Source organism: Myotis daubentonii, chromosome 2, assembly GCF_963259705.1.
Source record: "Myotis daubentonii chromosome 2, mMyoDau2.1, whole genome shotgun sequence".
NCBI classification, from domain to species: Eukaryota; Metazoa; Chordata; class Mammalia; order Chiroptera; family Vespertilionidae; genus Myotis; species Myotis daubentonii.
In genome coordinates this window covers 176,748,572-176,776,039 of record NC_081841.1, presented here as the reverse complement: position 1 = coordinate 176,776,039, position 27,468 = coordinate 176,748,572, and the positions used below count along the sequence as shown (strand labels likewise).

Here is a 27,468-nt window from a genome sequence, read left to right as displayed (position 1 = left end):
CAGGTTCCTTGGAGGCTGGACTATATTTAGGTGGGTAATTATATTTTTTTAAGGATTAAAAAAAATCTCCCACTTTTCTCTGAAAGACATTTCCACTTCCGCCCCACAATAACTTGGGGCAGGGCAGGCAGAGGGAGACAGAGAAATAGATGCTGCTTATCATAGAATCTCCACACATTCAGGGACTGGAAAGCACTCAAAAGGTGACAGTAGAGTGGTTAGGCTAGGTCTCAGGAGTGCTCAGTCCAGAAGGGAAGCCGAATCAGTCACCGACTGGCTGTGTGTCTTGAGAGTGCTGGTCACCCTGGCAAACAGGCAAACATCTACAAAGGGCGAGGTACAGGCCAGGTGTTGTCCATTATTACAATTACTACTATCAGAGTGTTCTCTTGTTCTCCATTTTCCTAGGATCCTAACAAATCAGCCACTGAAATGCATGACCACCATTGGGATTTAGACACAAATGCCACTTGGACAGGTCGGACAGTCACAAAACACAAAAAAAGCTAGGCAACTGAGAGGGTACACAAAGATGTCCCTTCCTTTTTTCTGTATTTACATGGTTTATTTGTTTTGTGTACTTCTGGCTGGGTGTTTGGCAGAGTGAGAAAGGTAAGAAATATGGGAGAAATTTTATGGCCATCTGCCACTTGACCCGGCTGGGTGCTCATCCCCACATGGAAAGTATCTCTATAATTCTGAGGGACCCTTTGCAGGAGTCAGACCCTGGCCAACATGGTGAGGGGCCTGCAGGGATACGTAATGCAAACCAGAGGTGGAAATTGGGCCAGAAAAAGGAAAAAAAAAACACACATACAAAAACTTGTGGTATAGGGAAAAGCACCAGTGTCAAGAATATATAAATCCTTATTTTATATACATTTATGTATATAAATGTATATAAATGTATATAAATGTATATAAATGTATATAATGGTACAGAGTGATAAGCAAATTCCTTGCAAAAGAATGAAAATTTCAGCAATTGAGAATATATATTTTTCAACTCATTGTCTTTAGATACAACCTTATTTTCAATGTATTGCTTCTCAGCTATATATTTTAGCCTAATGGGTATATGGAGCAAAAGTTGGCCATTTGGGAATGTAGGCAAAAATATATATTAATTCAGGTTTAGGTTCCAATCACCCAATGAATATTTATAAATGTACAGTGTTACCTCATAAATATTACTAATGATGTTAATAGGAACTTGGAAAGAATATGACAACAAATAGAATGCTATGTTATGTTAAAAATTTTGAATTTCAAAATTTAAAAGTCACCTCTGTCAAATAACAAAAGTTAATGGAATCAACACATTCCCAGAATAATAAGGGAAGCAACAACTGTAGACTAATTTTAACAGTGATTGAATCTGGCCTCTCTATATAGTTTGGACTGAATCACACGTACCAGATAGAATTTAAAATGTTATTGTAGTTAAGGAAAATAGGAAGGAAAGGGGTCCCCTCTTCATATAATATAGTCATCATTCATATTATTTAAAATAAAATAAAATATCTAGCCAATAAAGACATCCAAAATACAGATGACAAATCAGGATCTCTAGATTAACTAGATTGCCCAAGGAAGTCATTTTGACTGCTTTTTAATTTCAATTAGAAAAACAATTATGTATATAAGGACACAATGTCTTAGAATTTTGTGACTTTTTGTACAACATATAAATGCGTTTATTAATAATTGTAGTTACCTCCCCCCTCCTTCATTTCCAGTATATATATATATATGTGTGTGTTGTACCTACCTTGCCCAAAAGCAGTCATTTTGGCTGCTTGGGAAATTTTAAATAATCAAATGACTCTTATTATTGAATTGAGTAAATTTCTTATATGACCAGTTAGGCTCTGTATTGAAGTAACAGTTTTCATTTTTTTTCGATTACCGTCACATGATAACATACAAGTACATGATAAATTGTCGATACTTGATAAGTTGCAGTTGCTCAATAAGCTAAACTAGTACTTGTTATTCGAATCTTTATGCAGTGATACTTGTTCTAATAAGTTGTTTATTTTATTTCTTTTGCGCCCTAAATTCATGAAAGAAATGTCGAATAGAAGTGAGTTATTGGAAAAGCTAAGGAACATAAGTGAAGAGTGCTCCGAGATTATTCTTTCACAATGCAGTCATTTTGACTGCTTTTGGGCAATATAGGTATATACTAAGTTTCAGTCTTTCTAGTGTTAAAGTGGACCAGAGGCAGAAATGCAAAAGGGACACTTTGGATCAGGAGACCCCAGCAGAAACGCACAATGACTCACAGAATAGAAATGACTTATGTGACCATCTTCTTATTCCTGAGAGGTGATCCTGCAAAGTCACCTTCCAGGAAAATACAATTCAAAGCCCTTCAGAGCGCTGTTGGTTTTATCACTGAAGATAAGGCTGGGAAGGTAACATTCCAAACCTGACCCAGGTAGTTCTTCTGTGCTTCCCAACTGATACTCATCAATAAACACCACTGGGATGTGTTGGGGGTGGGGGCGGGGGGAACAGCCAAGGGAAGAAATGGAAAGCTACCTAGGTGAAGTTCCTGAAAGGTGACTTAGGGCATCACTTTCTAGGGATAAGAAGGTAAGCCATACAATTGCATAACTGACCTCATGAAACTGACAAAAGAAAGGGCAAACATGATAATGGTGACTTTTTAATTGGCATGTTTCTATAAATGTTTTAAAGACTGAGCTCTACAGAAGCTGTGCTCACCAGGACACATTCAGATTTTTTTTTTAAAAAAAGTCTGGCTGAAAGCTTCCTTGGGAAAAAATCTTAATTTCTCACCCATTTCAGTGGAATGTAACTGCAATGAAATGCACTGCTACTAAATAATTCATCACCCTCTATGTCAGATCTAATCTTATCAAAAGTCAATGCCCTGTCAAACAGATTGACTTAATACCCCTAAATACATTAACATAATTTAAAACACACCTGTAAAAAGAGAGAGAGGGAGGAGGGATGGAGGAAAGAAGGGAGAATGGAGGAAGGGAAAAGGGAGGGAAGGAGATTTCCTAAATAAAATGAATGAGATGTGGGATTAAATATTATAAATTCAAAGACATTGATATGAAAATACAAGAAGTATCTCACTCAGCCTTGTTGAATACCTTTACTCATTTACCAAAAAAACAAACAAAACCACAAAAACAAAAACAAAAATCTCCATAAAGCTACCTTACATCTACTATTTTTATTAACAGATATATATATCTTTATACACATATATTATGTATTGTGAATACTGCCCTGGAACTATTGCAACCTAATTTTAGAGTACAGTTTTATAAAAGCACTAGAGTTGTTTTCCAAGGGTAGAAATCAGCAGCAGCAGGTCCCTCCCACCTGCTTTCTGTCACAAAAGATAGAGTGTCTCAAGTGGCCTCCGCCTGAACTGATACATTATAGTTCCTCAAACACAGAGCCCCTGCAGGGGCTCCTGAATGTCACTGGAGTGGTAATCTGTCAATCAAGGGTAACTCCCAAGTACTCCCTGGGTGCATTCAAGGGAACAAACATTCACAGTAACACTTCAAAACTGGGCATTATTTTCATATACATCTACATAATAAAGTCGAACACAGAGTGAGAGGCAGCAGAAGAATGTGAAGATGCTGAAAAATACTTGCAGGAAATGCAAGCCCCATTCGCTTAGGTGGAAAATTTCACATCATCTTGAATACTGAAACCACTGCCGGGTGGACCTGCCTTTTAGAACTTGGAGGACTGATTTGAAAGAAATTGGTGTTGTTATACTCATTTAAAGCAGCAACGAAGCAGAACGTTTTACCTACTGCAGAGGAAAACAGAAAAGAAAAAGAAAAGCTTTGGCAGGCCTCTTCTACACGGGCTCTGTTGTGCATTGACTGGAGAGCGGGAAGAAAATGAATGGCAGTTCTGTTGCCTTAGGCAACTTAATATGACTAAGGGCACAAGGAAGGCTCACCAGGATTTGCAAGTCTGCTTTACAAGGAGTCATATAGTAAGGTACACTCATTTCTTAGAGCCCTAAGACTACACAGAACGTAAGAATATTAACTTCATACTTATTAATTAAGTTTATAAAAATCAGACTGCTTTAAAATACTTTTCTGAGGCTCACATGAGAAAACACAATGCTGGAATTCTAGTTATAATTACGTTCACACGTTGCACTTTCTAATACAGACGGTTTATTGAACAAATAGAATTGAGAAGTGAAGTCAATTGCATATAATCAGGAAATCAATAGGGGACTTAAACCTTATGCAGAAAGCACTGCAACTGAAACGGGAAACCTGGCTATGTTATAGGGAGGAGGAACTCTAAAATAAAGGACACCATGTCATTGGCACTTCAAACACGCCTGTCTGTTTCAAAGTGTTGTATTTCAAAACATTTTGAATGGCACTCAATTCTTTTAAGGAAAAATGCCCCGATGAAAACTGAAGACAAGCTACAAAACCTGAATTAGAATCACTCTAATAATAAAACTTGAGCTTACGTCTTTCAGAAATCTCACAGGCAAACTGCAAATGCAAAACAGCTCTTTAAATCAGGTTTTTCCAAGCTATTACTATCTAAATTGTCAAGAAAGCACATACTTTAAAAAAAAAAGCTATAAATATTTAAGAGGGAAAGAAAAGCTCCTACCTAAAAAAGGTTTTTCCCATAAGACCAGGGTGTTTCTCATAGGAAAGCACAGGTAGGACAAAGTGAAAGCGGAGGCTGTTTGACCTACCGTCGAACTTCTTGTGCCTGGACACGAAGGTAGTGCGCACGAAGTGACTCGTCTCTTCCACGAGGTTTTCAAACTCCAGTTTGCTCTGCTGGCTGAGCTTGTCCTCCATTTCTGTGGTGCAGCAGGTATATTCTTGAGGACAGATTCTTAAGTGCTCCCCTGCAAAGACAAGCTACATGTCAGTATGAAACGATAAGGACTTAGGGGAACTCGCGTCTCTCATGTTGCCCTCAAATCCGGGGGTATTTGTCCCCTCAACCCCTCCAGCCATCCCCATGAACTTGATCTGCGCCTCTGTGTATTTAACATTGCAAACATTCTGGACTTTTGGTGAACCAGATGCTATGGTCTGAATGTCTGTGCCTCCTCCCCCCGCGACACACACACACACACACACACACACACACACACACACACACACAACCACCACCACTCATAACTCACATGTATAAAACCCCAGTGGTTAGGTCATGAATGGAATTAGTGCCTTATGAAAGGGACCTCAAATAACTAATTAATCCATCCTTTCTTTCAGCAAAAAGGTGGCAGTCACTAGACACTGAATCTGCCAGGGTCGTGACCTTGGAGTTCCCAGCCTCCAGAACAGGGAGAAATGACCGTGTGTTGTTGATAAGCCACCCAGGTGATGGTATTCCTGTGAGAGCAGCTGGGTATTTAGTTCCTGCCCCTGTCATGTAAAGGCCTCGGAAGACCACGGCGATTTTCTGCTTTTATTTGAAACGTACCGAGTAACACCAAATGACAAGAGATGCAAGACAGTTATACGGGTGATTCTTTGGAAACCTCAAGTAAGGCAAAGACCATCAGTCCCATCACCGTCGTCTCGGACAGCTAGGGCGAGAAAAGATGGGAATGGGCCCTGAGTTCTCCGTCTGCCTGTCCATCTGTCAGAATACGTCAGCTTTTTATTGGGTGAAAGTGAGTGTGTTTTTAATGGAGGTCCCAGGTGCCACACATTCTCTCAGTTGACATTTCTTTGTCAGAGAGAAAATGTTCGCCTACAAGGAGGAAGGCACTGATGGGTGTAATTAACGGTGATAGTACTAGTATATAGAAATGTGAAGTAAAAGGTAATGAAAGTCTTGTATTCGATTCAACAGGTTTATAGCTGGATATACCAGGCCGCTTGTTTTGACAATATTGCTTTCTTCAATGCTATTTGCAAGTAGAAGCCAAACCTTGGCTTCATGAAATTAAAATGGTCTGAAATGAAAATGTGAGTTTCCAGTTGGTGCAGCTTCTTTAGTGTCAAAAATGTTTAGCAGAAGCTCTGGGGGGAAGAAGAAAAATCCACCCAACATCTTGCTAAGTTAAACCAACATGTTGCCCCTGCAGATGAAGCCACTATGGGTCATTTGAAAGCTGCATGTACTTGAGGGGATCATTAAAAGTCATTTCTAATGTTTAACAATAGTTATATAATATTATGCCCTGTGACCCTGTCTGATGTACAGGGGGCTTCATGATTCCTCATGTAGTTCGAGGTTTTAGTACCTATTTAAAGCAATCCCAGAATTAAAAAAATTATCTCAGTGTGTATTAATGTTAGATCTCACATAATTCCTAGAAGGGGAGACCATAAAATATCATGTGTATATGTTTTAAATGGGAATGAAAATACTTGTACTTGAGAATGTTACACATCAAATTCAAGATAACAGTTCCCTCCCAGGAGGAATTAAGATTCGAAAGACATACTCAAATACTTGTATCTATAATCTTTTATTTCTTAAGTTGTTTGATGGATACAATGAAGATTATTATAGTATTATGTTTAGATTCTCTGTACATTTACAATATTTTGTAATACAAACTTAGAAATATGCCACTAAAATGAAGTAGCCACTACAGTTGTGGGAGAAAGGAGAGCAGAGGGTAGATATTGAAAAAGAAAAGCAAACTGTCCTTGGCATTCAGAAGCCAGCCTGGCACTCACTGCTAGGTCACCACAGTCCACTAAGTCTAAACAAACTCACAGAACACCAACCACAGACAAGATACTCTAAGGCCATAATAAAATGCAACAAAACAAGGCCACTTCAAAATTGTGTCTAAGCACAGACAAAAACAAGGTCACCGTGCCATCTAAAAATGCCTCCTGTCCACGGCAAAATGAATGTTTGGTACGTCTTTACCATTTACAGATTGATCTTCACCCGAGGCTCCCTCCTTGTTGATCAGATTTACTGAGATGCCTTATTATAGAACTGCCTCTGCTTTCCAACAGTACCCAGTGTAGTTTGAAGCCCTGCTTCCTTGAACCTTCCCCCAAATTACTCAGCCACAATCCAAATCCTGTAATAGATTCCTTTGAAGTCTCTCTTGTTGAGAAACCCATGGTCCTCCATGACATATTCTTGCTTGCTGCAGTGAGAGATAACCCAGATGGTTAACCTGCAGATGTGTTCCTGATAGGTTCTGATTTGAAGGTACTGGTTTGCCAAAATGGGGACAGATAGGACAGCATAAAATTTGAAACAATGTCCCCAAGTGATTCGGATACTCTGATATACCGCATTGAGAAGCATAGTTCTAAAGTTTAAGGTACTGAGAATGGAATAAGTTATTAAAAGGAAATGGTTCACAATCCCTAATTTTCTTTATAAAGACAGGAAGGGAGAGGGAGAAACATTTTAATGTGAGAAGAGAACATAGATTGGCTGCCTCCTGCATGCCCCCTACTGAGAATTGAGCCTGAAACCCAGGTATCAGGCTCCCTACCTGTATATGCCCTGACTGGGAATCTTACTAGCAACCTTTTGGTGCACAAGACAACACCCAACCAACTGAGCAATACCGGCCAGGGCTCACTAATTTTCTTTTTATAAATATGAAATCTAATCAATAAAGATAAAACCCTATTCAGACTGACTGGATATTTAGTATTAACCAGTTTGTAGTGTGTTCCCTTTTCTGACCTGCTTATAAACTGTTTTTGTAAATCCCCCTATACTATTTCTTATTTCCCCCTATTCCATTTCCCACTCTGTATGTACAAAAGAAATGTCTATTTCTCAAGATTTAGAACATCAGGCTGGATTCCACTACTGGATCATTACAATTGAGTCTACAAGAAAATGCACAGGGCATCTTGGTTTTTTTAAAAAAATTGACCAGAAGAATATCAATATTTTATGACCCAAGGTATATTTTGATATTAGTGGAAGAAACCCTATGGATCAACAGTCATAAAATTAGGTTGGATACATAATCTGTAATTAGCCAAAGAAAATTGGTATTTGATGTTTTCATGAATAAAAACCTAAAGATAGTTACTTCTTAATGAGACAGCTTTAACCCAAAATTATTTCATTTGTGTGTGTGTGTGTGTGTTTGTGTGTGTGTGTAGGGTCATGGAGGTATATGTAAGAGGTTGCCTTACTAATTCAAAGCAGTTTTAGCCTTTTTATAGAACTGAAAGTGTCCCCAACAAGTCGATTTCTTTCTCCTCCCGGGCTGAGGGACCCCCCCTCCTCCCCGAGTGCACAAATATTTGTGCACTGGGCCTCTAGTCCTATACAATAAAAGCCTAATATGCTAAGTGTCCAGTTGTCCAGTCATCCATTCAACCAATCAAAGCGTAAGATGCTAATGATATGCTAAGGCCACTCAACTGCTCACTATGATGTGCACTGACCACCAGGGGGCAGATGCTCCAACTGGTAGGTTAGCTTGCTGCTGGGGTCCAGCCAATGGGGACTGAGGTAGACAGGTCGGACATGCCCTGGAGCCCTCCCACGTCCCTTCCCAGCTGGCCAACCTCCTGTGTCCCTCCCAAGCCCCAATCGTGCAGATCGTGTTATCAGTGGAGTCCCTCGGCCTGGCCTGCACCCTCTCGCAATCCAGGACCCCTCAGGGGATGTCAGAGAGCTAGTTCCGGCCTGATCCTGCAGGCCAGGCTGAGGGACCCTACTGATGCACGAATTGGTACATTGGGCCTCTAGTTACTAGATAAGAAAGCTGTGGAAGACGTGAACATTGAAGGGTAGGTCCTTTTCCCCCCTAACCTGAGCCCCCCCCCCAAAAAAAAAAACTGATGACTTTGAATGGCCAAAACATTTAGGACAATTAGACATTTGTTCTGAGTGGGTTCTTATTTATTTTGGGGGGAGTCCTACAACATGAGTTTGCAAACCATGGCCTCTGGGTTAAATATGGCCTACCACAATTTTTTGTAAGACCTGTGAGCAAAAAGTTGGCAAATAACTAACTAACTAACTAAATAAATAAATAAATAAATAACATGATATTTTGTGCTATGTGAAAGTTTTGTAAAATTCAACTTTAATTATCCATGAATAAAGGGTGGTTTGTTTTTGTTGTTTTTTTTTTGGGAAAACGTCCATCCTTTCATTTATGTATTGTCTATGGCTGTTTTAGTGTTAGAACAGAAGACAATTATGACAGACCATTGAGCCTGCAATACACAAACTACTTACATCCTGAAAACATACATGCCAGCTATCCTGATATATTAGCCCTTCCTGTTCCAATTTCTCCATATAGCAATAATATGAAAACTTTTCTCATCTTAAATACTTCCTGACACTTATGAGTATATAATGTAAAAATGGTATTCTTCCAAAGTTGTAACATAAGAAGAACAAACTACTGTTTAAGAGTTTTCCACCACCATTCCTTTCTCAGATTCCCTTAGGTTCATTAGGTTTTCTATTATATAATTAGATACAACATTAACTCAAATGGAGTGCCCTTAGACACCTCTGAGATCACTAATAATAAAGATACTAAATAGTTCATTCCAGAAGATTAGAATGAAAGACCATAAATGTAGATGTAGGATTGAAACTATAAAGATTGTACCTTTTACTCATCAGACATTTATTTATTTTTTTAAAAAATATTTTATTGATTTTTTTACAGAGAGGAAGGGAGAAGAATAGAAAGTTAGAAACATCGATGAGAGAGAAACATCAATCAGCTGCCTCCTGCACACCTGCTGCTGGGGATGGGCCTGCAACCAAGGCATATGCCCTTGACCAGAATCGAACCTGGGACCCTTCAGTCCGCAGGCTGACGCTCTATCCACTGAGCCAAACCGGTTAGGGCTCATCAGACATTTATTGATGACCTTCTATGTGCAAAGCATGATGATAGGTCATGTCCAGCAAGATCAGACAAAGAAGACCATGCAATCAGCTTAAACAGCTACATGCTCTCTTAGGGTACTTGAAGTTTATGCCAGTGAATACCTGAGTCCTTGCATTTTTCAATACCCTCTTACTAGCTCTAAAATGAATAAGGGGAATAGTACATGTGAAAGATAGGAACTGCACTAGGAAGTTAGAGAGTGAGCAGAAACTCAGGGACATATATTCAGATTGTAAATTGTCATCTGTTTTCCAAAAAACAAATGGGACTTTTCCTCCATCTATACACCCCTTCACCAATGTGTCAGTTTTTACAACATCTTTCTCCAAATGCACGCCAGATGTTCATTTTCACTCCAAGATGCTGAGGTGACAGCAGAAATGTGGTTCTGCCACGTCACACACCCTCTAAGGCTGGCCCTTGGTCTGAAAGCTGCCAGGAATAGGCTTCGTGAGTGGCATGGTGGGAAAGAGCAGAGGACAGGAGGGCCTCATTAACCAGAGAAGCCAGCCTCTGTGGTTCTGCAACAGCAGAGACTGCCCTTGGCAATGACATGTGAGGACCTCGGAATATACATTCCAAACAAACTAGCAGCACGGAAGTGTTCATCATGAGTCACATGTCATAGACTACAGCCAGCCAAACTCTTGGCTCTTACAGAGTTTTGGAGTGTGGAGAAAAGTTCCTACCCTTGCACTTCCTAGAAGGTAGGTAGGAAACCAAAAACTAAAATGTGAAAAGAAGATGGGAAGATCTCAAAAAAAAAAAAAGTACATCAATTTCTGAACCTCCAAGTTCCATCTGATTAGAATGCAATGCTTATTTCAGAATTAGTCTGCTTCAGAGTGTATGGTCCTTGCCAGAGTTCTCTCATTCTTGGACTATTAAATTTCTCACAGTCAATTGGCTGTCACAAGTACCAAGCTTGAATCGCCTCATCTCTTTGTACATTGTCTTAAATAATCATTCAGTTTGTTCACCTTGTACCTAAAAAGCAGACTGGAGCAAATAATCTAAGGTAACAGGTTTAGAGAAGTAAAATATTCTAGAATGAGTTAACTTTTCCCTAGAGTTTCTGATAGCCAAGATCATTTAAATTGTGGTTAATAGTCCTGGATTGTTTTTAGTTTTGTAAAGTTCCTCTGCAGGCTAATCAGGAATGGCAAATCGAAGGAAAGCAGCATTTTGTAAATGTCATGTTCCAATTCATTTCTTTAAGTTCAAATTCCCAAACCCTCTAAAGTAGCACTTCTTCCAGATGTTTCAGTGAGAAGCTGTGTTAGGAATAATCCTTTCATATCTGTGAGGGTTGCTCTTCTCTGATCATGTCATTTGCTAGAAATGTTCAAACTCTCACATAAGTTTTAAGAAATTCAATGAATGTTCTACTTCAGAGTATCTTATCACTCTAATAACCTATATTAGTGTCATCCTTTGATGTTGTCAATTTCCTAATAAAGACTTTGAATACTAATTCTTTTAGTTAGAAAATGTTCTCTCTGCATTTTACAAAAATAATTTCTTTGAAAGAACCAATAAGTTAAATGTTTCACTCTGTTCCAACAGTTGCATGAACAGGATTTCAAACATGCTTCTTAAATGGTAGAGATGCCACTTCCACAGCCCTTCTGGTCTTGACAGTCTCTTGCCTATTTTTATTTCAAAGAAGCTGATAGTTAGGGGGTGGAGATGGGCAGAGAAGAAGGTGTGGTCAGGATTAATAAGGCATGAGGATTATGTGGGATAGGGAGTGGGCAGAAGACAAGGAGATCATAAGCAAGTGGAGTGAGAAAGTTATCTTTCCTTTTTCTCACATCTAATCTGGCTCCAATAAAAAATTATTAAACTTATAAAAACTGATCATTTTTTAAATGGAAGGGGTTATCCTTGTCTTAAGATGAATATGTCTTATTTAATCCATACAAGTAACATTTTGAGACACTTAATAACATTGATGCCTTAAAATGATTATCAGTAATTTCTATGTGCAAATATATAGACACATATACACACATGCATACACACAAGAATGCATAGAATTTCTCCCAATATTTGTTTAACGTAAAGAACAGAAGGATCTAAGAGGAAATTTGAATTGCTACAATTTTTCTTCTTCTACATATGAAACAGCCCCAAATATTTGTGATTAAATGTCACAGGAACAATACCAAATCTTAAGAACAATGTGATTCCATGATCTAAAGTATGCCACAAATTGACCACTCAACTTATTAAAATACTAGTGGCCCAGTCCATAAAATTCACGCACAGGGGAAGGGGAGGGGGGTGTTCCTCAGCCCTGCCTGCACCCTATCCAATTGGGGACCCCTTGATGGGTGTCCGACTGCCAGTTTAGTCGGACATCCCTCTAAACCGGCAGTGGGACATCCCTCTCGCAATCTGGAACTGCTGACTCCTAACTGCTCACCTGCCTGCCTGCCTGATTGCCCCTAACCCCTCTGCCTGCCTGCCTGATCATCCCTAACCTCTCTGCCTGCCTGCTTGATCGCACCTAACTGCCTCTGCTTGCCTGCCTGATCACCCCTAACTGCCCTCTCCTATCAGCCTGATCAAGCCCCCAAGTGCCCTCCCCTGCAGGCCTGATCTGCCCCTAACAGCCCTCCTTTGCTGGCCAATTTGGTTCTGATTGGTCAGTTTCTATGCCAGTCAGCATCAAAAGTGCTGCCTCCTAGGCAGCCATTGGCTCCTCACAGCACCGAGATTTGGTTCTGATTGGTCAGTTCCTATGCCAGTCAGCATCTCTGGGCCTATCAACAGGGCCTGATCAAAAAGGCAGGGCTGATCAGCAGCCCAGGTGGAGAGAGAAATGGAGATGTGGTTGCTGGCCAGACTGGGAAAGAAAGAGAGAGGCAAGTGCTGATCAAAAGCTGCCACAGAAGCAACAGATCAGTCCCTGCTTCTCTCTTCAGGCCTCTCTCTGGCCTTGATTTGCAGCCCCCTCAGTAGTCAGTGCTGGGGCACTGCGCCTGCAGTGAAAGCAGTCAGTGCTGGGTTGCCAAGGCAATCCAGGGCTGACTGCAGGACTGACTTCCAGTTGGTTGAGCCTCAGTTGTGACGAGTCCTTATGACCCAGGGTTTTCATATATTAGGATTTTTAAGAATCAATAAAAAACCAATGTAAAACATCCACAATCTACGTCATAATGCTAACTGATAAATCTAGTAATGTAATTGATTATTTTACATCCATAAAAGGAAGAGTGCTTAGGAATAGAAAAATATTTTGCACCTAGGTCATGGCCAAAGGTAAGAAAGAAATTATTGTTATCCCTTGAGTTTTCCCAGCCTCTTCACCCCGTATCTTTGCCACTTGCTTGTTAAAGGTTTAATAGAGTCTGTAAACAGAATGAAAAGTGATCAAAGCCTGTTTGGTGCCATGTACTATAACCCATAGGTATGTTGAAATTAAATTGGGGGAAGATGGAGAGGGGAGAATGAATGGACATGCTTTCCAAGAGATTTACCTACAGCTATTCTGATAAACTCAGCAATCTCTCAAGGGAACCGTTCCTTTCCTCGTCTTTTGAGGATTACACTAACCAAGTGGTATGCCCAATATAAAATTTTCATAGTAGTTAATGATAATAAAATTGCATCAATATCCAGAATGTTAATATGTTGGTTCCTCAAGACAATTCTCTGAGAATTGGGACCAGTAAAGAAATCTTGGTCTTATTATCTCTGTATTTCAAAATCAAACTGAAAGCTACACAAATACAGAAAACTTTAGTTATAATCTATAGGAATCTGAGGAGATAAGCAAAACACCAAGGCAAGGACCTCTGCTTTCATAGTAATATATACCTTCTACTTGCCCAACACTTTTTGAGCACTTTCTAAATCAGGGGTCCTCAAATGATGGCCCGTGGGCCACATGCAAATACAAATATTATATTTGTCCCCATTTTGTTTTTTTACTTCAAAATAAGATATGTGCAGTGTGCATAGGAATTTGTTCATAGTTTGTTTGTTTTTTTAAACTATACTCCGGCCCTCCAACAGTCTGAGGGACAGTGAACTGGCCGCCTGTTTTAAAAGTTTGAGGACCCCTGTTCTAAATGCTAGCAACTGTGAAGTAGGTATTTGTATCATTTTTCATTTTACAAACTAGAAAACTGAATCTTAGAAAGATTAACTTAATCTGTCTCCAAAGCTCATCCTTGTAACCACTGTAAGTTGTGACAAGACTGACTGGAGCACTGCAACAAATGTATGGGAGGAGGAGTGTCAAGGGATATTTTAAATTATCAAGGGAAATTCCACATCTGTGGGAAACTGCACAAACTAATTGTTGGAGGTAGTTCAACATCAGATTCTGATACGTTCCTCCCATTATATATCTTTGCAAAGCTGGGTTTCCCCCTAATTTTCATTTTACCAGTATCATTTTAGCATAGCCATCTTCTCATACCCCTGTTGTTATACCCCAAACCTAAATTATGAGTACTAGCTTCTTTACCTTTGTGGGACTCAGTGCCTTAGCATACCTCATGACACATGGTTGATGCTGTAATAAATATTGAATGGAATGCATCTGACTCTTTTTGCTTTCTCGATTATTCGAGAATCATTCAGTAGCACCCAAGCAATAGCTTAATTTATGTCTGGTGCTAAGGGATATAAACAGATTCTGTGCTTAAGAAGCTCAGATTCCAGCATGGAAAGATGCATCTATGTGTTACAGTCCACCTTATAGATAAGCACACATACTACAAAAGTACATAATTCTAACCATCCACCCACTTCCCCAGACTCCAATAACTCTTACAGAAACAGCATTAATTATAGGGGCTCTTTTGATTATAGCTTTGCCTACTTCATTTACAGGCAAGTAGCAGTAGTATTGCTTATCTTTTTAAATTTCAATGACAAGCAGGAACATCCAGAGATTGGTTTCACCTATTTCTTTCACTTTGCCCTGGCTCAAGTATCTTTCAAATTCTCGGACCTTAAAATGCTTAGCAAGCATTTGACTGTAATAGAATAGAGTTTTTAGAGCTCACATGAATTAAGGATAAGTGTTTCTTGTGAAAGTTTTGCCACCATTGTATATATTATGTATGCATTGGGTTGCAATGAACAATTTTATTTCGTATAGTGTATTGTGGGCACAAAGTTTGGAAGCCAAATTTCAATATTATGTGCAAGTGATGAAGGAAAGGGCAAAGAGCCCACTTACTAATGCATAGTTGGAAACCATAAACAGCCAATGATCCTTCAGGTAACTTGGACGGCATTAAGGCATGTTTTTCTTCAATAATATTAAGATGTCTTCCCTGGAAGTCTATTTGAGATGTGTAATCTTTACAACGCTCCCTAAACATTTTTATACAGGCTTATTTTCCACCTGTATTTCATCAATACATTGTTTTGGGACCCATAAGAAAGACTAATTGCTAATCGAGAAGAGGGATTTAAGCAGCATTCATAAGTATGTTGTGAATTTCATGCCTGCTCACAATTCCTTTGCCAAAATCTTCACATTCAAATGTTCAAAGATGTCTATACTCCTATAGTCTGAATGGCATCTTTATGGGCATGCTTGGTTAGATCTAGTTAAGCTGTTCTGACACTGCTTGCCAATTCCAGGCAAACAGTAATTCACCAGTTCCCAGTGACCTTCTGCGAGTCATCTGAGCAGAGATGACTTACATCTTTCTCTTTCTGGGGCCCATATTGCATAAATCAAACAAATAGCCTCCTACAAATTCCCTCACAGATGATGATCAATTTCAAGTTTAATGCAGTTGTAATCCCACACCCATCTTTGCTTACTAAAAATTAGCCATTTTCACAACTGAATGCAATGATCCTGCGGTGATATACAATAAACTAATTTAAAAAGTGCTTGTTTTTGACCCTGATATAGCAGATCAGCATTCTTACTAAATTATATGACAGCTCACATGAGAATTTCGGATTTACTATCCAAAGCCCACTGGCTGTAAACTAGTTCAGACCAATTCAGTAAAGGGGCTGAGGCTGGGTGAGAGTGATTCAGAACTTAATCAACTCGAACTGCATGTAAGCCTTTGTGAAAAATTATTTTTCCTCTCCACAAAATACTGCAGTTTTAGTAGGCATCTGTACAACCATGGTTACAACACTGATGGTTCATATGGAGTAAGGTAATAAAAAGCAAAGTGGCCAGAAATGTTACAAGATCTATGGCATCGTCTATGAGTGTATATTTCTTTAATTGTCTGCCACCATGACAATGAAACTCCATAATATCTAACCTTTCACAACTCATGGAGCCATTAATTTAGAATAATTACTTTAATTCCCACTAATCACTTAAGATGGATGCCCATCGGTAAATATCACTCAGTCTCTATTTCACAGGGGAGTGACGGGAGGCCTATGAAAGGAAGATAGTCCTTTCCCCTTGGCATCGCTTTTGCAATTAATAAAGGGCAAGAGGTCTCTTTCTAGAATCTGTGTATGGGGACCTGAGTTTTAAGATGACACTACTCCAAATGCTATAATAAATTCTAGCATCCCTTCCAACCTGGGGCTTTAAAAAGTCAGTGTTCAGGTAACAGCAGCATAGTCAAGCATTTATCATTCAAAAATGTGTCTAATTAAAGCTCAGCTATGGTTTCAAACCAAGAGGAGAGCAGAACCTCAGAAGAGAAAGGAATAAAATCTCCCCTGAAATTAAAGCACAAATCCTTATATATCTAAAGGAGAAATGAGGAGCCAAATTGAATTTTAAAAAAATATACTGCATAAAGAAAATTTAAAAAATGCCTTGAGCCCTAGCCGGTTTGGCTCAGTGGATAAAGTGTTGGCCTGCAGACCAAAGGATCCCGGGTTCAATTCTGGTCAAGGGCATGCACCTTAACTGCAGGCTCCTTCCCAGCCCAGGCCCTGGCCCAGGCTCCTGCATGAGGCATCCGAATGATGTGTTTCTCTCACACCGATGTTTCTCTCTGTCTTTCCCTCTCTCTTCCACTCTCCCTAAAAATCAATGGCAAAATATCCTTGGGCAAGGATTAACCAAAAGAAAAGAAAATGTTTTGACAAAGAACAAAATACTTTAAAGAAATACCTATTTGTAACTTAAAACAAATCTCAATAGGAATTAAAACAAAACAAACAAACAAAAAAAACAATGCTGATACTTGGGGACTCCAGGAACAATCACAACATTTTCTTCTTTATAATCTCTTTCTTAGAGATATTTTTCCTAGACTTGCCTCAAAGGAGGCAGAATCCATAGCTACCTGTATCCTTTAGTGAAGATGGAAACTACATGTAGCTTTGCTTTTACCCAGCATTAAAAATCCAAATATGTAAAATAACTGATTAAGTCACTATCGTTTAACCTAAGGAAATACTGCATTTATGAGTTTGGCTCTTGCAAAGTAAGATATTAATAGAAAAAGATCTCAAACCAGATCCTAGTTTTGATGAAAAGGCTAGAGTGGGATGACATTTGATCTTTGGGAGGCATATGTTGCTTCAGAAATTAAACTTCAGCCTATGTATATGCATTTCCACATGGTTATTTCTCATTGCAAATTACTTCCTCTGTGGTTAGACTTCCTATATTAAACTTTGCTGTACTGGGGGAAGAGAAAATATAAATAGATAATTAATAGTTCACATGAAAGCTAAAGATCCAACGTAGCTCAATTTATAATAAATGCGTAACTTCTTTGATCTAAATTACTGAGTTTATCTTCTCAGGACTTCCATCTAGTTCCTTGGGTAGTAAGTATTTTGGGAGTGCACTATTAATCCTTTAAAAATCCCCCAAATTTAAATAATTTCTTCTCCAAGAAACTTAAATGTATTACCTTGTAGAGTTTAATGTACATGTCCCACATAACTGCATTACTTTTGGTCTATGCATTTATTATAGTGTTCATTTCAATACATCTGAGTTGTAGTTATTTATAGAGAAGGCTACACTTCCATTCATCTCTTGCCATTCTCTTTCTTAAGTTCTGTGCCAAACAGAACTATTGGCAGCAAAAACATATCATGCACAATTATACTTTGGACCTTGGCAATGCTATTCTCTCAACATAGAAAGCTATGTGCTTCTCTTTTTCACCTCCTCATCTCCCCTCCATTCCTTCTCATCTACCAGGTCTCAGCTTAAACACCACTTCTGAGACTCCCTTACCTGGAGTCTAGGTGAGGTGTTACTCTGCTTCTTAGTAACGCATTACCTCTGCATATGGCCCTGTGTTATACCTATGACTGCACTGTAATGACCAGTCTATCCATCCATGTTCCTCGCAAAAGCACCATCTGCTTAAGAGATAGGACTGTTATTTCATCAATTATATCACTATTACACAGCTCAGTGCATGGCCCATAATGATACTCTATACATTTTGGTTCAGCAAATAAATAAAAATAAAGATGAATTGATGCAACAAGGCAAGTAGTGGACTTTGCATTAAGAAGAATAGTAGTTTCACTCAGAAATAACTAATTTAAAAGAAACTTTGTTGATTCTTGGCTTATGCAGGATACATAGCATATTCAGGAGTAGGCAGCAAAGCTGGTAAAAACACCAGTAACTCAGTCATAGAAATACAAAGTCGGTAGTGATTTTCAAACCAAATTGAAACTCAAACTAGCTTTTTAAAATAATTTGAACTCCCACTTACATCCCTTTAAGGAATTATATTGGTAATATAACTAACGCTTGAGCCATGGTTAAACCCGAGGCAAAAGAAGCAATCTTTGGACTACAGATGTTTGACCTGCATGTGCCATCACCATGATCACAAGAGTGACACATACAGATATAGACGTGTGCTGGATGGGCATGGCAAGTGTTAGAAATGGCATAACTCTCAGTAATGAGAATGTGTGAAGAATGAACAAGTCTTGGTAAAAATCTCCAAATCAAACATATACAATATTCTTTTGATTTACTGCATACTAATATTCCTAGAAGAATCGGAGTATAATATTTTATGTTTACAGTAAAATGGAGTTAAGTTTCAGGCTTATTTTATTATAAACAATACGTTTTACCCACCAGAGAATCCGACATGATGTTTAAACATTATGTGGGATTCTGGACAAGTCTTCATTTTGGAATATCTGACTCATGGCAGGATATCTTAAATCCTTGGTAACTGACTACCTACCATTTTGCAAGGCTAGAATATTATAGAAGAGATACCTGCCCTTGAAGAGAGTTGGACTAAACAAAGTTAAACTTTTTACCTCTAGGATTCTATAATATCATACCTATGATATTTATGGAAAATATATGTGAGAGTAGAGAGTGAGCCATTGAACAGAAACCAGTGGCTGGTGTGTGTGTGTGTGTGTGTGTGTGTGTGTGTGTGTGTGTGTGTGTGTGTGTGATTAGTCATTGTTTCACAGCACCTGCACAATAATCTACCCATTCTTCAGTCATATATTGAATGCCTACTCTTTTTTTATTGATTTTTTACAGAGAGGAAGGGATAGGTACAGAGAGCTAGAAACATTGATGAGAGAGAAACATCGACCAGCTGCCTCCTGCAGACTCCCTACTGGGGATGTGCCCGCAACCAAGGTACATGCCCTTGACCGGAATCGAACCTGGGACCTTTCAGTCCGCAGGCCGACGCTCTATCCACTGAGCCAAACCGGTTAGGCTCTTACAAGGAGGTCCCTCTGGCACTTCCAAATAACTAACCAGCTTGAAATTTTCTACAGAAAACCATCCTTGCACTCTCATTTGGAAATCCCATCGATTGACATCAAACTCATCCATCCTCCAAGGTGTCTTTCTATTGAATACTGTGAGGTAGGTGTGAAAAACAGGCCAAAAATTACTTCAGTTTTCCCTTTAAAGTGCCCAGGAAAGTCCAATCTTTCATAATGTGTACTAGTCCCAATTTCCTGGAGAAATGCTCAGAAGTATGTGAAACTGTACAAACCTATTAGAACAGCGGACCTTTTCCCAAACTCCTAGAGCTCTATTTTGCTGACTCTTGGGTTCATTTCCTTTTCCAAACCCACGTTCTTAGACAATTGGTTTTTGATAGCACATTTTGTGAGAAGAATCTTTAGCTACCTCTTGGGGAACATGTTCCTGACACTGTGCCCAATACACCGTGGAGAGCAAATGGTATGGCAAGGATTTGTCTCATCACCTCACTGTGTAGATGGCTATAATTTACAAGTTTGGAAGCACACATCCTCTTGGGATTCACAGTAAATTGTCCTTTATTCTTTCTCTAAATTAATTTTGTTTTTCACGATTACCCTGCCATAGGAGAGACTCATTGTATGTACAAGAAATAATGGAATCAAGCCAGGCTTGCAGCTTCCATAAGATTCATCCCTAAACAAACCCTGCTGGGAGACTATAGCTTAGTATGAGCCACCAACAAGATAGGAATTTTGCCATTAAGAAGGTTCTAAGCCATTTACAACAACAACAAAAATGAGCTTCAAATGCTCATTTCTAGCTCCTCTGAAGCAGGTCTTCTGCAGAATTAGCACCTTTTGCAAAATTATTGTAACTAAAATTGCACCAGGACATGGTGAGGAACATGCACACACTCAGGGCTGGCCTGAGGAAGGGTGTCCTATGACTTCATACTGTGGCAAAGACTTAAAGACACAGGGCTTTGGTGCTTGAAAAGTTGTAATGGCTTTGGCCCAACTACATTTCACAGAAGTCTACATGGAGCCAAGCTCATTGTGTCTTCCTGCTTCAAACATAATGGCCCTTTCTCTAAAATAATCTGGGTGTAAAAGAAGTCTCCATGTTTAAAAGAGTGTCTCAGAAGTTAAGAATAATGACTTAAGTGACTTGTACAAAAGGTGTGCACAAGTAGGAGAAAAGCAAGCACGGATTTAAATCTCCATAATAAGGGGTAGACTATGTAAACTTGTCCAAGGCTATGGTCCCTGCAGACAGGTTGATATAAGGACTGAGGCAGTCAAAGGAATACTACACACAGTCTGTGTACTTCACCCTGCAAGCTCCTCTCACTTAATCCTCAATCCACACTTCACAGTAGTTTTAATTGCACCTGTTTATTCCTCTGTAGAGGTGAAGCAATTTACTGCCAATGCCCACCCCTTCTAGAAACTGCCTTCATTTAGCAAGCATACTATTTTTTTTTCTTTGATTGCATGCTTATTTCTGGTGATTTGTGGTTAAGAGGGTGGGTGGAGATGCTGGGTCCAGGGAAGGGTAAAGCTGCCTGAAGTTACCCATTAGTGCTGTCCCTGGTTATTTCAATCCCTCCTTGCCTAAAGGAGTTGGGTATTTTTACCTTTAATTTTTACTAGATGAAGAAAGTGAGGCTTCAGCTCACATGACTCCTTGGTGGAGAGCCCAGAATTGAAACAAAATTGGTTTGCACTCACATGTGTTCTCTGTCATCTGTGACTTTCCCTCTCTCTTCAACCAAGACTAATAGAAGGGCCTCTCTCTCTCTTCTGGGAACCCACATTGTTTTTGCCCAGGTTGTCAAAGGCTTATTCCTTGAATAAGTCTGTCTGCATTCTGGCCTCTCCCTCCCAAATCTGGCAGTATACCTGGTCTCTGGGAACACATGGATCAGAAAGTTTCACAAGTTCATCCTTATAAGAAGTAAAAAGGAACAAAGAAAGAATACTCAAGAAATGGAAAAGTTTTACCATGTCAGCATTAAGACTTTGGAATGAAGGTATGAGTTGGAATGCTTGTACCTCAACTTAGTAGCTATGTGACATGTAAAATTGGGCATGATAAAGTACCCACAATCACAGCATTGTAGAGAAGATGAAAAAGAATAGCATAGGGGAAAGTACCTAACTTATAGTTTATACACGCACACACACACACACACACACACACACACACACACATTCTAGAGGCTCAGTGCACCAAATTCGCACACTCAGGGGTCCCTCAGCCCAGTCTGCACCCTCTCACAGTATGGGAGCCCTCATGGGATGTCTGACGTTCTTAGTGCTGCAGCGGAGGCTAGAGAGGCTCCCGCCACCACCACTGTCCTCGCCAGTCTTGGCCTGGCTTCTGGCTGAGCGGCACTCCCCCTGTGGGAGCGCACTGACCACCAGCAGACAGCTCCTACGCTGAGCGTCAGTGATGTCATAGCGAGCGGTCATTCCATCATTCGGTTGATTTACATTTTAGCCTTTTATTATACAGGATGCTTATGGAAACACACACATTCACTCTTTTCTTTTCGATAAAAACCCATAGAGGAATGGAAATATAATCTTTTCAACATCAAATATTTTGTCCCTTTCTCTTCCTTCAACCCTGATATTAAAAGAACCCACTGGAATGTTCCAAGTAGCCATCGGGATGCAAACCTCCAGCTCCTCTTGATCTAGGCTCCTACACTGGACTTTCCGCCTTGTTCCATGCATGGCAAGCACAGGCTTGCCTCAGATCTGCCAAATTCAAATTTGATAGCCATGAAATGCCTCCAGACTTCAGCCAATTTGCAGAGGACAAAGAAAGGAAAGGAAAGGGGAGACTGAATTATCCACACCACCTACATCCAGATTTTCTGATGATTTGTCCCGGAACATGCTCTTTCTGAAAGCCAGATCTCCTCATTTACCTAGGACCACCAGAACACAATAAAGACATAGTAAACGCATATCCAAAATTCCTGACAGAAAGAAAATATTGTCAAAAAATTACATTTAAAAGAGGGTATAACCATGATTCCTACAAATGCAAGATAAACATTAGTCAAAGACCTTACGTAAATAATTTGTTCATGGGAGAAGCAGTGAGATATTTTAATTAGTTGAAAAGTAGATTTGCAGAACCACACATATGTAAAAATAATAAAAACTGGAGCCACTTCAAAATGGAGTCGAAGTGGCCATCCTTATCTCTCCCAGAGGAACTGCCTTGCAGGCCTTACTCCTCGAAGACAAGAAATCAGGTATTATGACTAATCAGCTGATGACGGCCAGACTGAAAATTAAAACACTGTTTAGGGTTACTTCACTCTGTTAGCTTATCTGCACCCATAGAAATGCCTTTCTTCTACTGATGTCATTGTCCCCCTTCCTGTTCTCATACATAATCCTTGCCTTTGTCTCTAAGCAGAACAGTACTTTGGGTTTCTGCCTGAATCAGTGCTTCCCAAATAGCTATTCCTTTAATTTCAAATAGATGCTTGTTGTCTCTTACTTCAGCCTTTTATTTTTAGATTAACACACATATTAACCAAAAAAAAAATATATATATATACTGAAATGATTACAAATACATGCATTTATTTCAGAAAGATGAGTAGCAGTAGGAATAAAAGCTGAAAATCAATTGTACTTCCTTCCACAAGATAAAATTAATTTGTGCGTCTATGGACAGGAATCATTTGCATTGTTATCAATTATTTACAACATACAGAGTTGCAAAATAGCTTGAAGATAATGATCATGGAAGAGACCCTGAAGAATCAGATAACCCAGGGGAGAGGGCCTGACTGCTTTTCCAGTGAAGACCCCCAGGAACCCTTCTGATTCACTTCAATGTTTTTCACAACTTTTCCTCAAATATAAATTGAAATAAAATTAAGCAAGAAAGCGGAACACAATTGGGAATTATTTTTAAAGGAATGTTAGGAGTAAAGATGACAGAAGTAAAATTTAGTCAGTCTTGGGAATATTGTACAGATTAAGAAATGAAAAGGAAACTCTATACCAAAAACCTAACCGGTGATAAAATAAACTGTACTTCTTGACTTCTGCCCATCTTTTGGAATTACTCCACCATTAACAACTGCCTGAAAACACATCCCGCTATATGTCATTATTATGCTTAACATGTAGCTGGCCTGTGAGCTCAACAACACTGGAGAACTGACAGAGAAGCTTATTAAATAACTAGAGGCCCGGTGCACAAAAATTTGTGCACATGGGGTGGGGGGGGAGAGGGGGGCCCCTCAGCACGGCCTGTGCCCTCTCGCAGTCTGGAACCCCTTGGGAGATAACGACCTGCTGGCTTAGGCCTGCTCCCGGGTGGCAGAGGGAAGGCCCAATCCCTAGGTGCAGCCCCTGGTTGGGAGCAGAGCAGGGCTGATTGGGGAATTGGGGCGCCGCCACCTGTCATGCACAGAGCAGGGCGGATCGGGAGGTTGTGATGCCACCCTCAGTCACGCTCAGGGTAGGGCCAATTGGGGGGTTGGGGCACCGCCCCCTGTCACACTCAGGGCAGGGCCGATGGGGAGGTTATGGCTCTACCCTGTCACACACAGAGCAGGGCCCATGGGAGGCGGTTGGGGCGCCGCCCTCTATCACCCACAGAGCAGGGCCGATCAGGGGGTTTGGGCGCTGCCCCCTATCACACTGATCCTGGTGCAAGGAGGCCTCGCAGCTCCACTGATCCCGGTGCTGGGAGGCATATTACCCTTTTACTATATAGGATAGAGGCCTGGTGCATGGGTGGGGGCTGGCTGGTTTGCCCTGAAGGGTGTCCTGGATCAGTGTGGGGGTCCCCACTGGAGTGCCTGGACAGCCTGGATGAGGGGATGATGGCTGTTTGCAGCTGGTCACACACCCTTCAGGGTGGGGGTCCCCACTGGGGTGCCTGGCCAGTCTGGGTGAGGGGCTGAGGGCTGTTTTTAGGCTGGCAGGTGACTGACGCTCCCAACCGCTCCTTTTTTTGTTTTATTCTGGGCCAGCTTTAGTTCTGAGGCTTGGCTCCAGCTCTTAGGCCTCTGCTGCTGAAAGCAGGTATCTGGTTTGTTTGGGTTCTATAATCAAAACACTGTTTCAACTCCAGCTGTGAGATCCTGGCTGGCTGAAAGCAGGTTTCTTGGGTTTTGTTTAGCTTCTATGTTTGTAACAATATTTCAAACTGCAAGCTCAGAGGCCGGCAGCGGCAGGCAGGGAACGTTGGAATCCTCCATCACTGAAGCAAGCAAGCCTCATGTTCGCTTCATGCTGCCTGGCTGCCGGCCGCCATCTTGGCTGGCAGTTAATTTGCATGTCGTCCTGATTAGCCAATGGGAAGGGTAGCAGACATACGGCTAATTACCATGTTTCTCTTTTATTAGATAGGATATGTGCCACCAATCACCCAATATAACCACATTTCCATGTATTATCTTAGTGTTTGTCACAATTTATAACATTATTCAGGGGTGATTGTGCTGTTTTAAGAGCCACAGAGGACCATGGGACTCCCTGCAGATGTTGTCAAAGTAGAAGTGAGAACTGTAAAAGCAATAGCTAATCATCCCCCAACATCGTCCACTGGCATACATCGGCACCTGCACACTTAGAGCAAGTAAGTCCTGAAACATTAACAAGCCCAAATACATCACTGCAGTAATACCCAACGGCAGTCTCATTTAAGTGACTGGAATTAGTGTATTGGGCAGATATACTAAGTAGACTTATCTATTAGCATCAAGACAATTCTATTTAGAATATACATTTTCACCTAAAAATTAAAAAAAAATCTCCCTTAGACTTCTTTATCTCTCTTTGATAGAAAATGCAATATTATTCAAGTTCAGGACATAAAAGAGATTTAAATTCGTCAAACCTTTTCAGAAAGATGCTTTATAGGAGATTGTTTTCAGAGAGTTTTATTCTACAAAATGATTTCCTTAAATTACCTGACACTTCAAGTCCTAATGAAACTATTTCTCAATTACAAAATATAATACATATATATGTAAATAGATACTCATGTTATATCCATTAAAATTACAATAAATTACTAAAATTCTGATATTTTAATGTAAAATATAATGTAGGTATTTCTTCATGTTACCTCCACATTATATGAATAAACTCTGATGTCCAGTTCATTAGTTCCTGGGCCAGAGGCAGACCGGTGTGGGTCCCTGCCTCCCTGCGCTGCCCCATCTTACAATATGACACTCTCCATGTCTGCATCCTTTGTCTCATCCACATAAATCACCTACTATGAAAGATGCTCCAAAGAGCCTTTATATATTTTCAATATTTTCAAATATTTTTCCCAATTTTTTCAAATATTTTTCATCCTCAAATTTTTTTTAAAAAGCATATTTCAGCACATTCACTTGTTGGAATACTCACTGATTTCTTCAAAACAAGATTAGTACTTATTAAAATGTTACTCAACTGCAACTGTTCTTTTGATTCAAAAGAATTAATGGATTTTTTGAGAAAGTGACCTCTTAACAGGTCAATCTGCCATTGGTAAAGACTTCAAGGAATCTATCACTCAGATGCTAACGGTAAAAAACAACCTAGGGCAGGAAGTACAATTTGTAGCCAACCAGTGCTTTTCAAATCAAGGGAGATGGACCATCTATCTGGATATGGAATTGGACAATGTCATAATTCTACACAGTCATAGTAATATATCAGCTGTGCTCTACAAGTATTCTAAAAGCTGCAAGCCAAAACTTTTTATGGTTCTTGAAAATGAAAATTAGAGCCTTCCCAATTGGCCTGGTGTGTCTAAAGCATTCGCCATAAAGCTTACATACTAAAGTTTGGTAAAAAGCTCTACAATGAATAAAGCCTGATACTTTCCATGTTAGAATAGGCAGGAAAATTAAGATGTCAGATATGTCGTGCAGAGGATGGTTACATTGTTTCATTACAAACTTTAATTTAATACATTTTTTCAATTTCAACTGATGACAAGATACATTTCAGTTTTAAACTCTACAGAAATGTGTTCTTTTAAAGTCTTTGAATTTTCACATGTTTTCTGTATTTCACAAGAAATACTGAGTGACTCAGTGATATAATTTTTTTTCTTTTTCCTTTAATTACAATCCAAGTAAGTTGTGAAAGGGCCTCATCTGTTAGTTGTCTGCCTCACTACGGAGCGGATGCCATCCCCTCTCAGAATCCATCAGAGGAGAATGCAATTAAACTAAAACATTGACTATAATATTTAGATGCACTTTGGTATATGCATCCTTTTAACTTCCATAATCATACCAGAGAAATAATCTACTTAAGTGCAAATTAAAGTGTATCCATTTTATTTTTCCCTCCATCAACTAAGAGATCATTATGTAGAAAGTAATTTTGAGGTTGAAGATTAAAATTTTGTTTAGTGTTTATAGCTTGTCTTGGGCTACAATATATAATTTAAGCCCTTGTTATATTGATAATGTGTGGAAACTGCCCTACTTTTACAAGGGAATGCTGGAGGAGGGGGTGCGTGTGTAGAACACATGAATGTATATGTGTGCATGTGTAAGGAATTATACAGAGAAACAGAAAATGTTCATTAAACTCATTACAGTTAAAATAGATCAAATCCAAAGCTTACATAATTTATTTTACTTTTTTAATTGTGTCTTTATTGTTGAAAGTATTGCAGATGTCCTATTTGTGTTTTGTATTTTTCCCATTGACCATCGCCACCCTGCACCTGCCCCTCCCAGGCCTTTGCCACACTACTGTCTGTGTCTATAGGCTATGGACATATATATGTAAATTCCCTGGTTAATCTCTCCCGACCCTCACCCTGATCCGGGACACCCTTCAGGGCAAACCAGCCAGCTCCCACCCATGCACCAGGCCTCTATCCTATCCTATATAATAAAAGAGTAATATGCAAACTGACCATAACAGCAGAAAGACTGGGAATGACTGGTCACTGT

The 27,468-nt window shown here is 39.7% G+C and overlaps 1 protein-coding gene across 1 annotated transcript in view; it reads right to left on the bottom strand.

Moving 5' to 3' along the window:
* GPC6 (glypican 6) overlaps positions 1–27,468 on the bottom strand; it is a 1,130,094-nt gene that overhangs the window by 845,136 nt on the left and 257,490 nt on the right. The window contains exon 2 of the mRNA XM_059684950.1: positions 4,745–4,903. Within this exon, the coding sequence (XP_059540933.1) occupies positions 4,745–4,903 (159 nt within the window). The remainder of the gene's footprint in view (positions 1–4,744; positions 4,904–27,468) is intronic.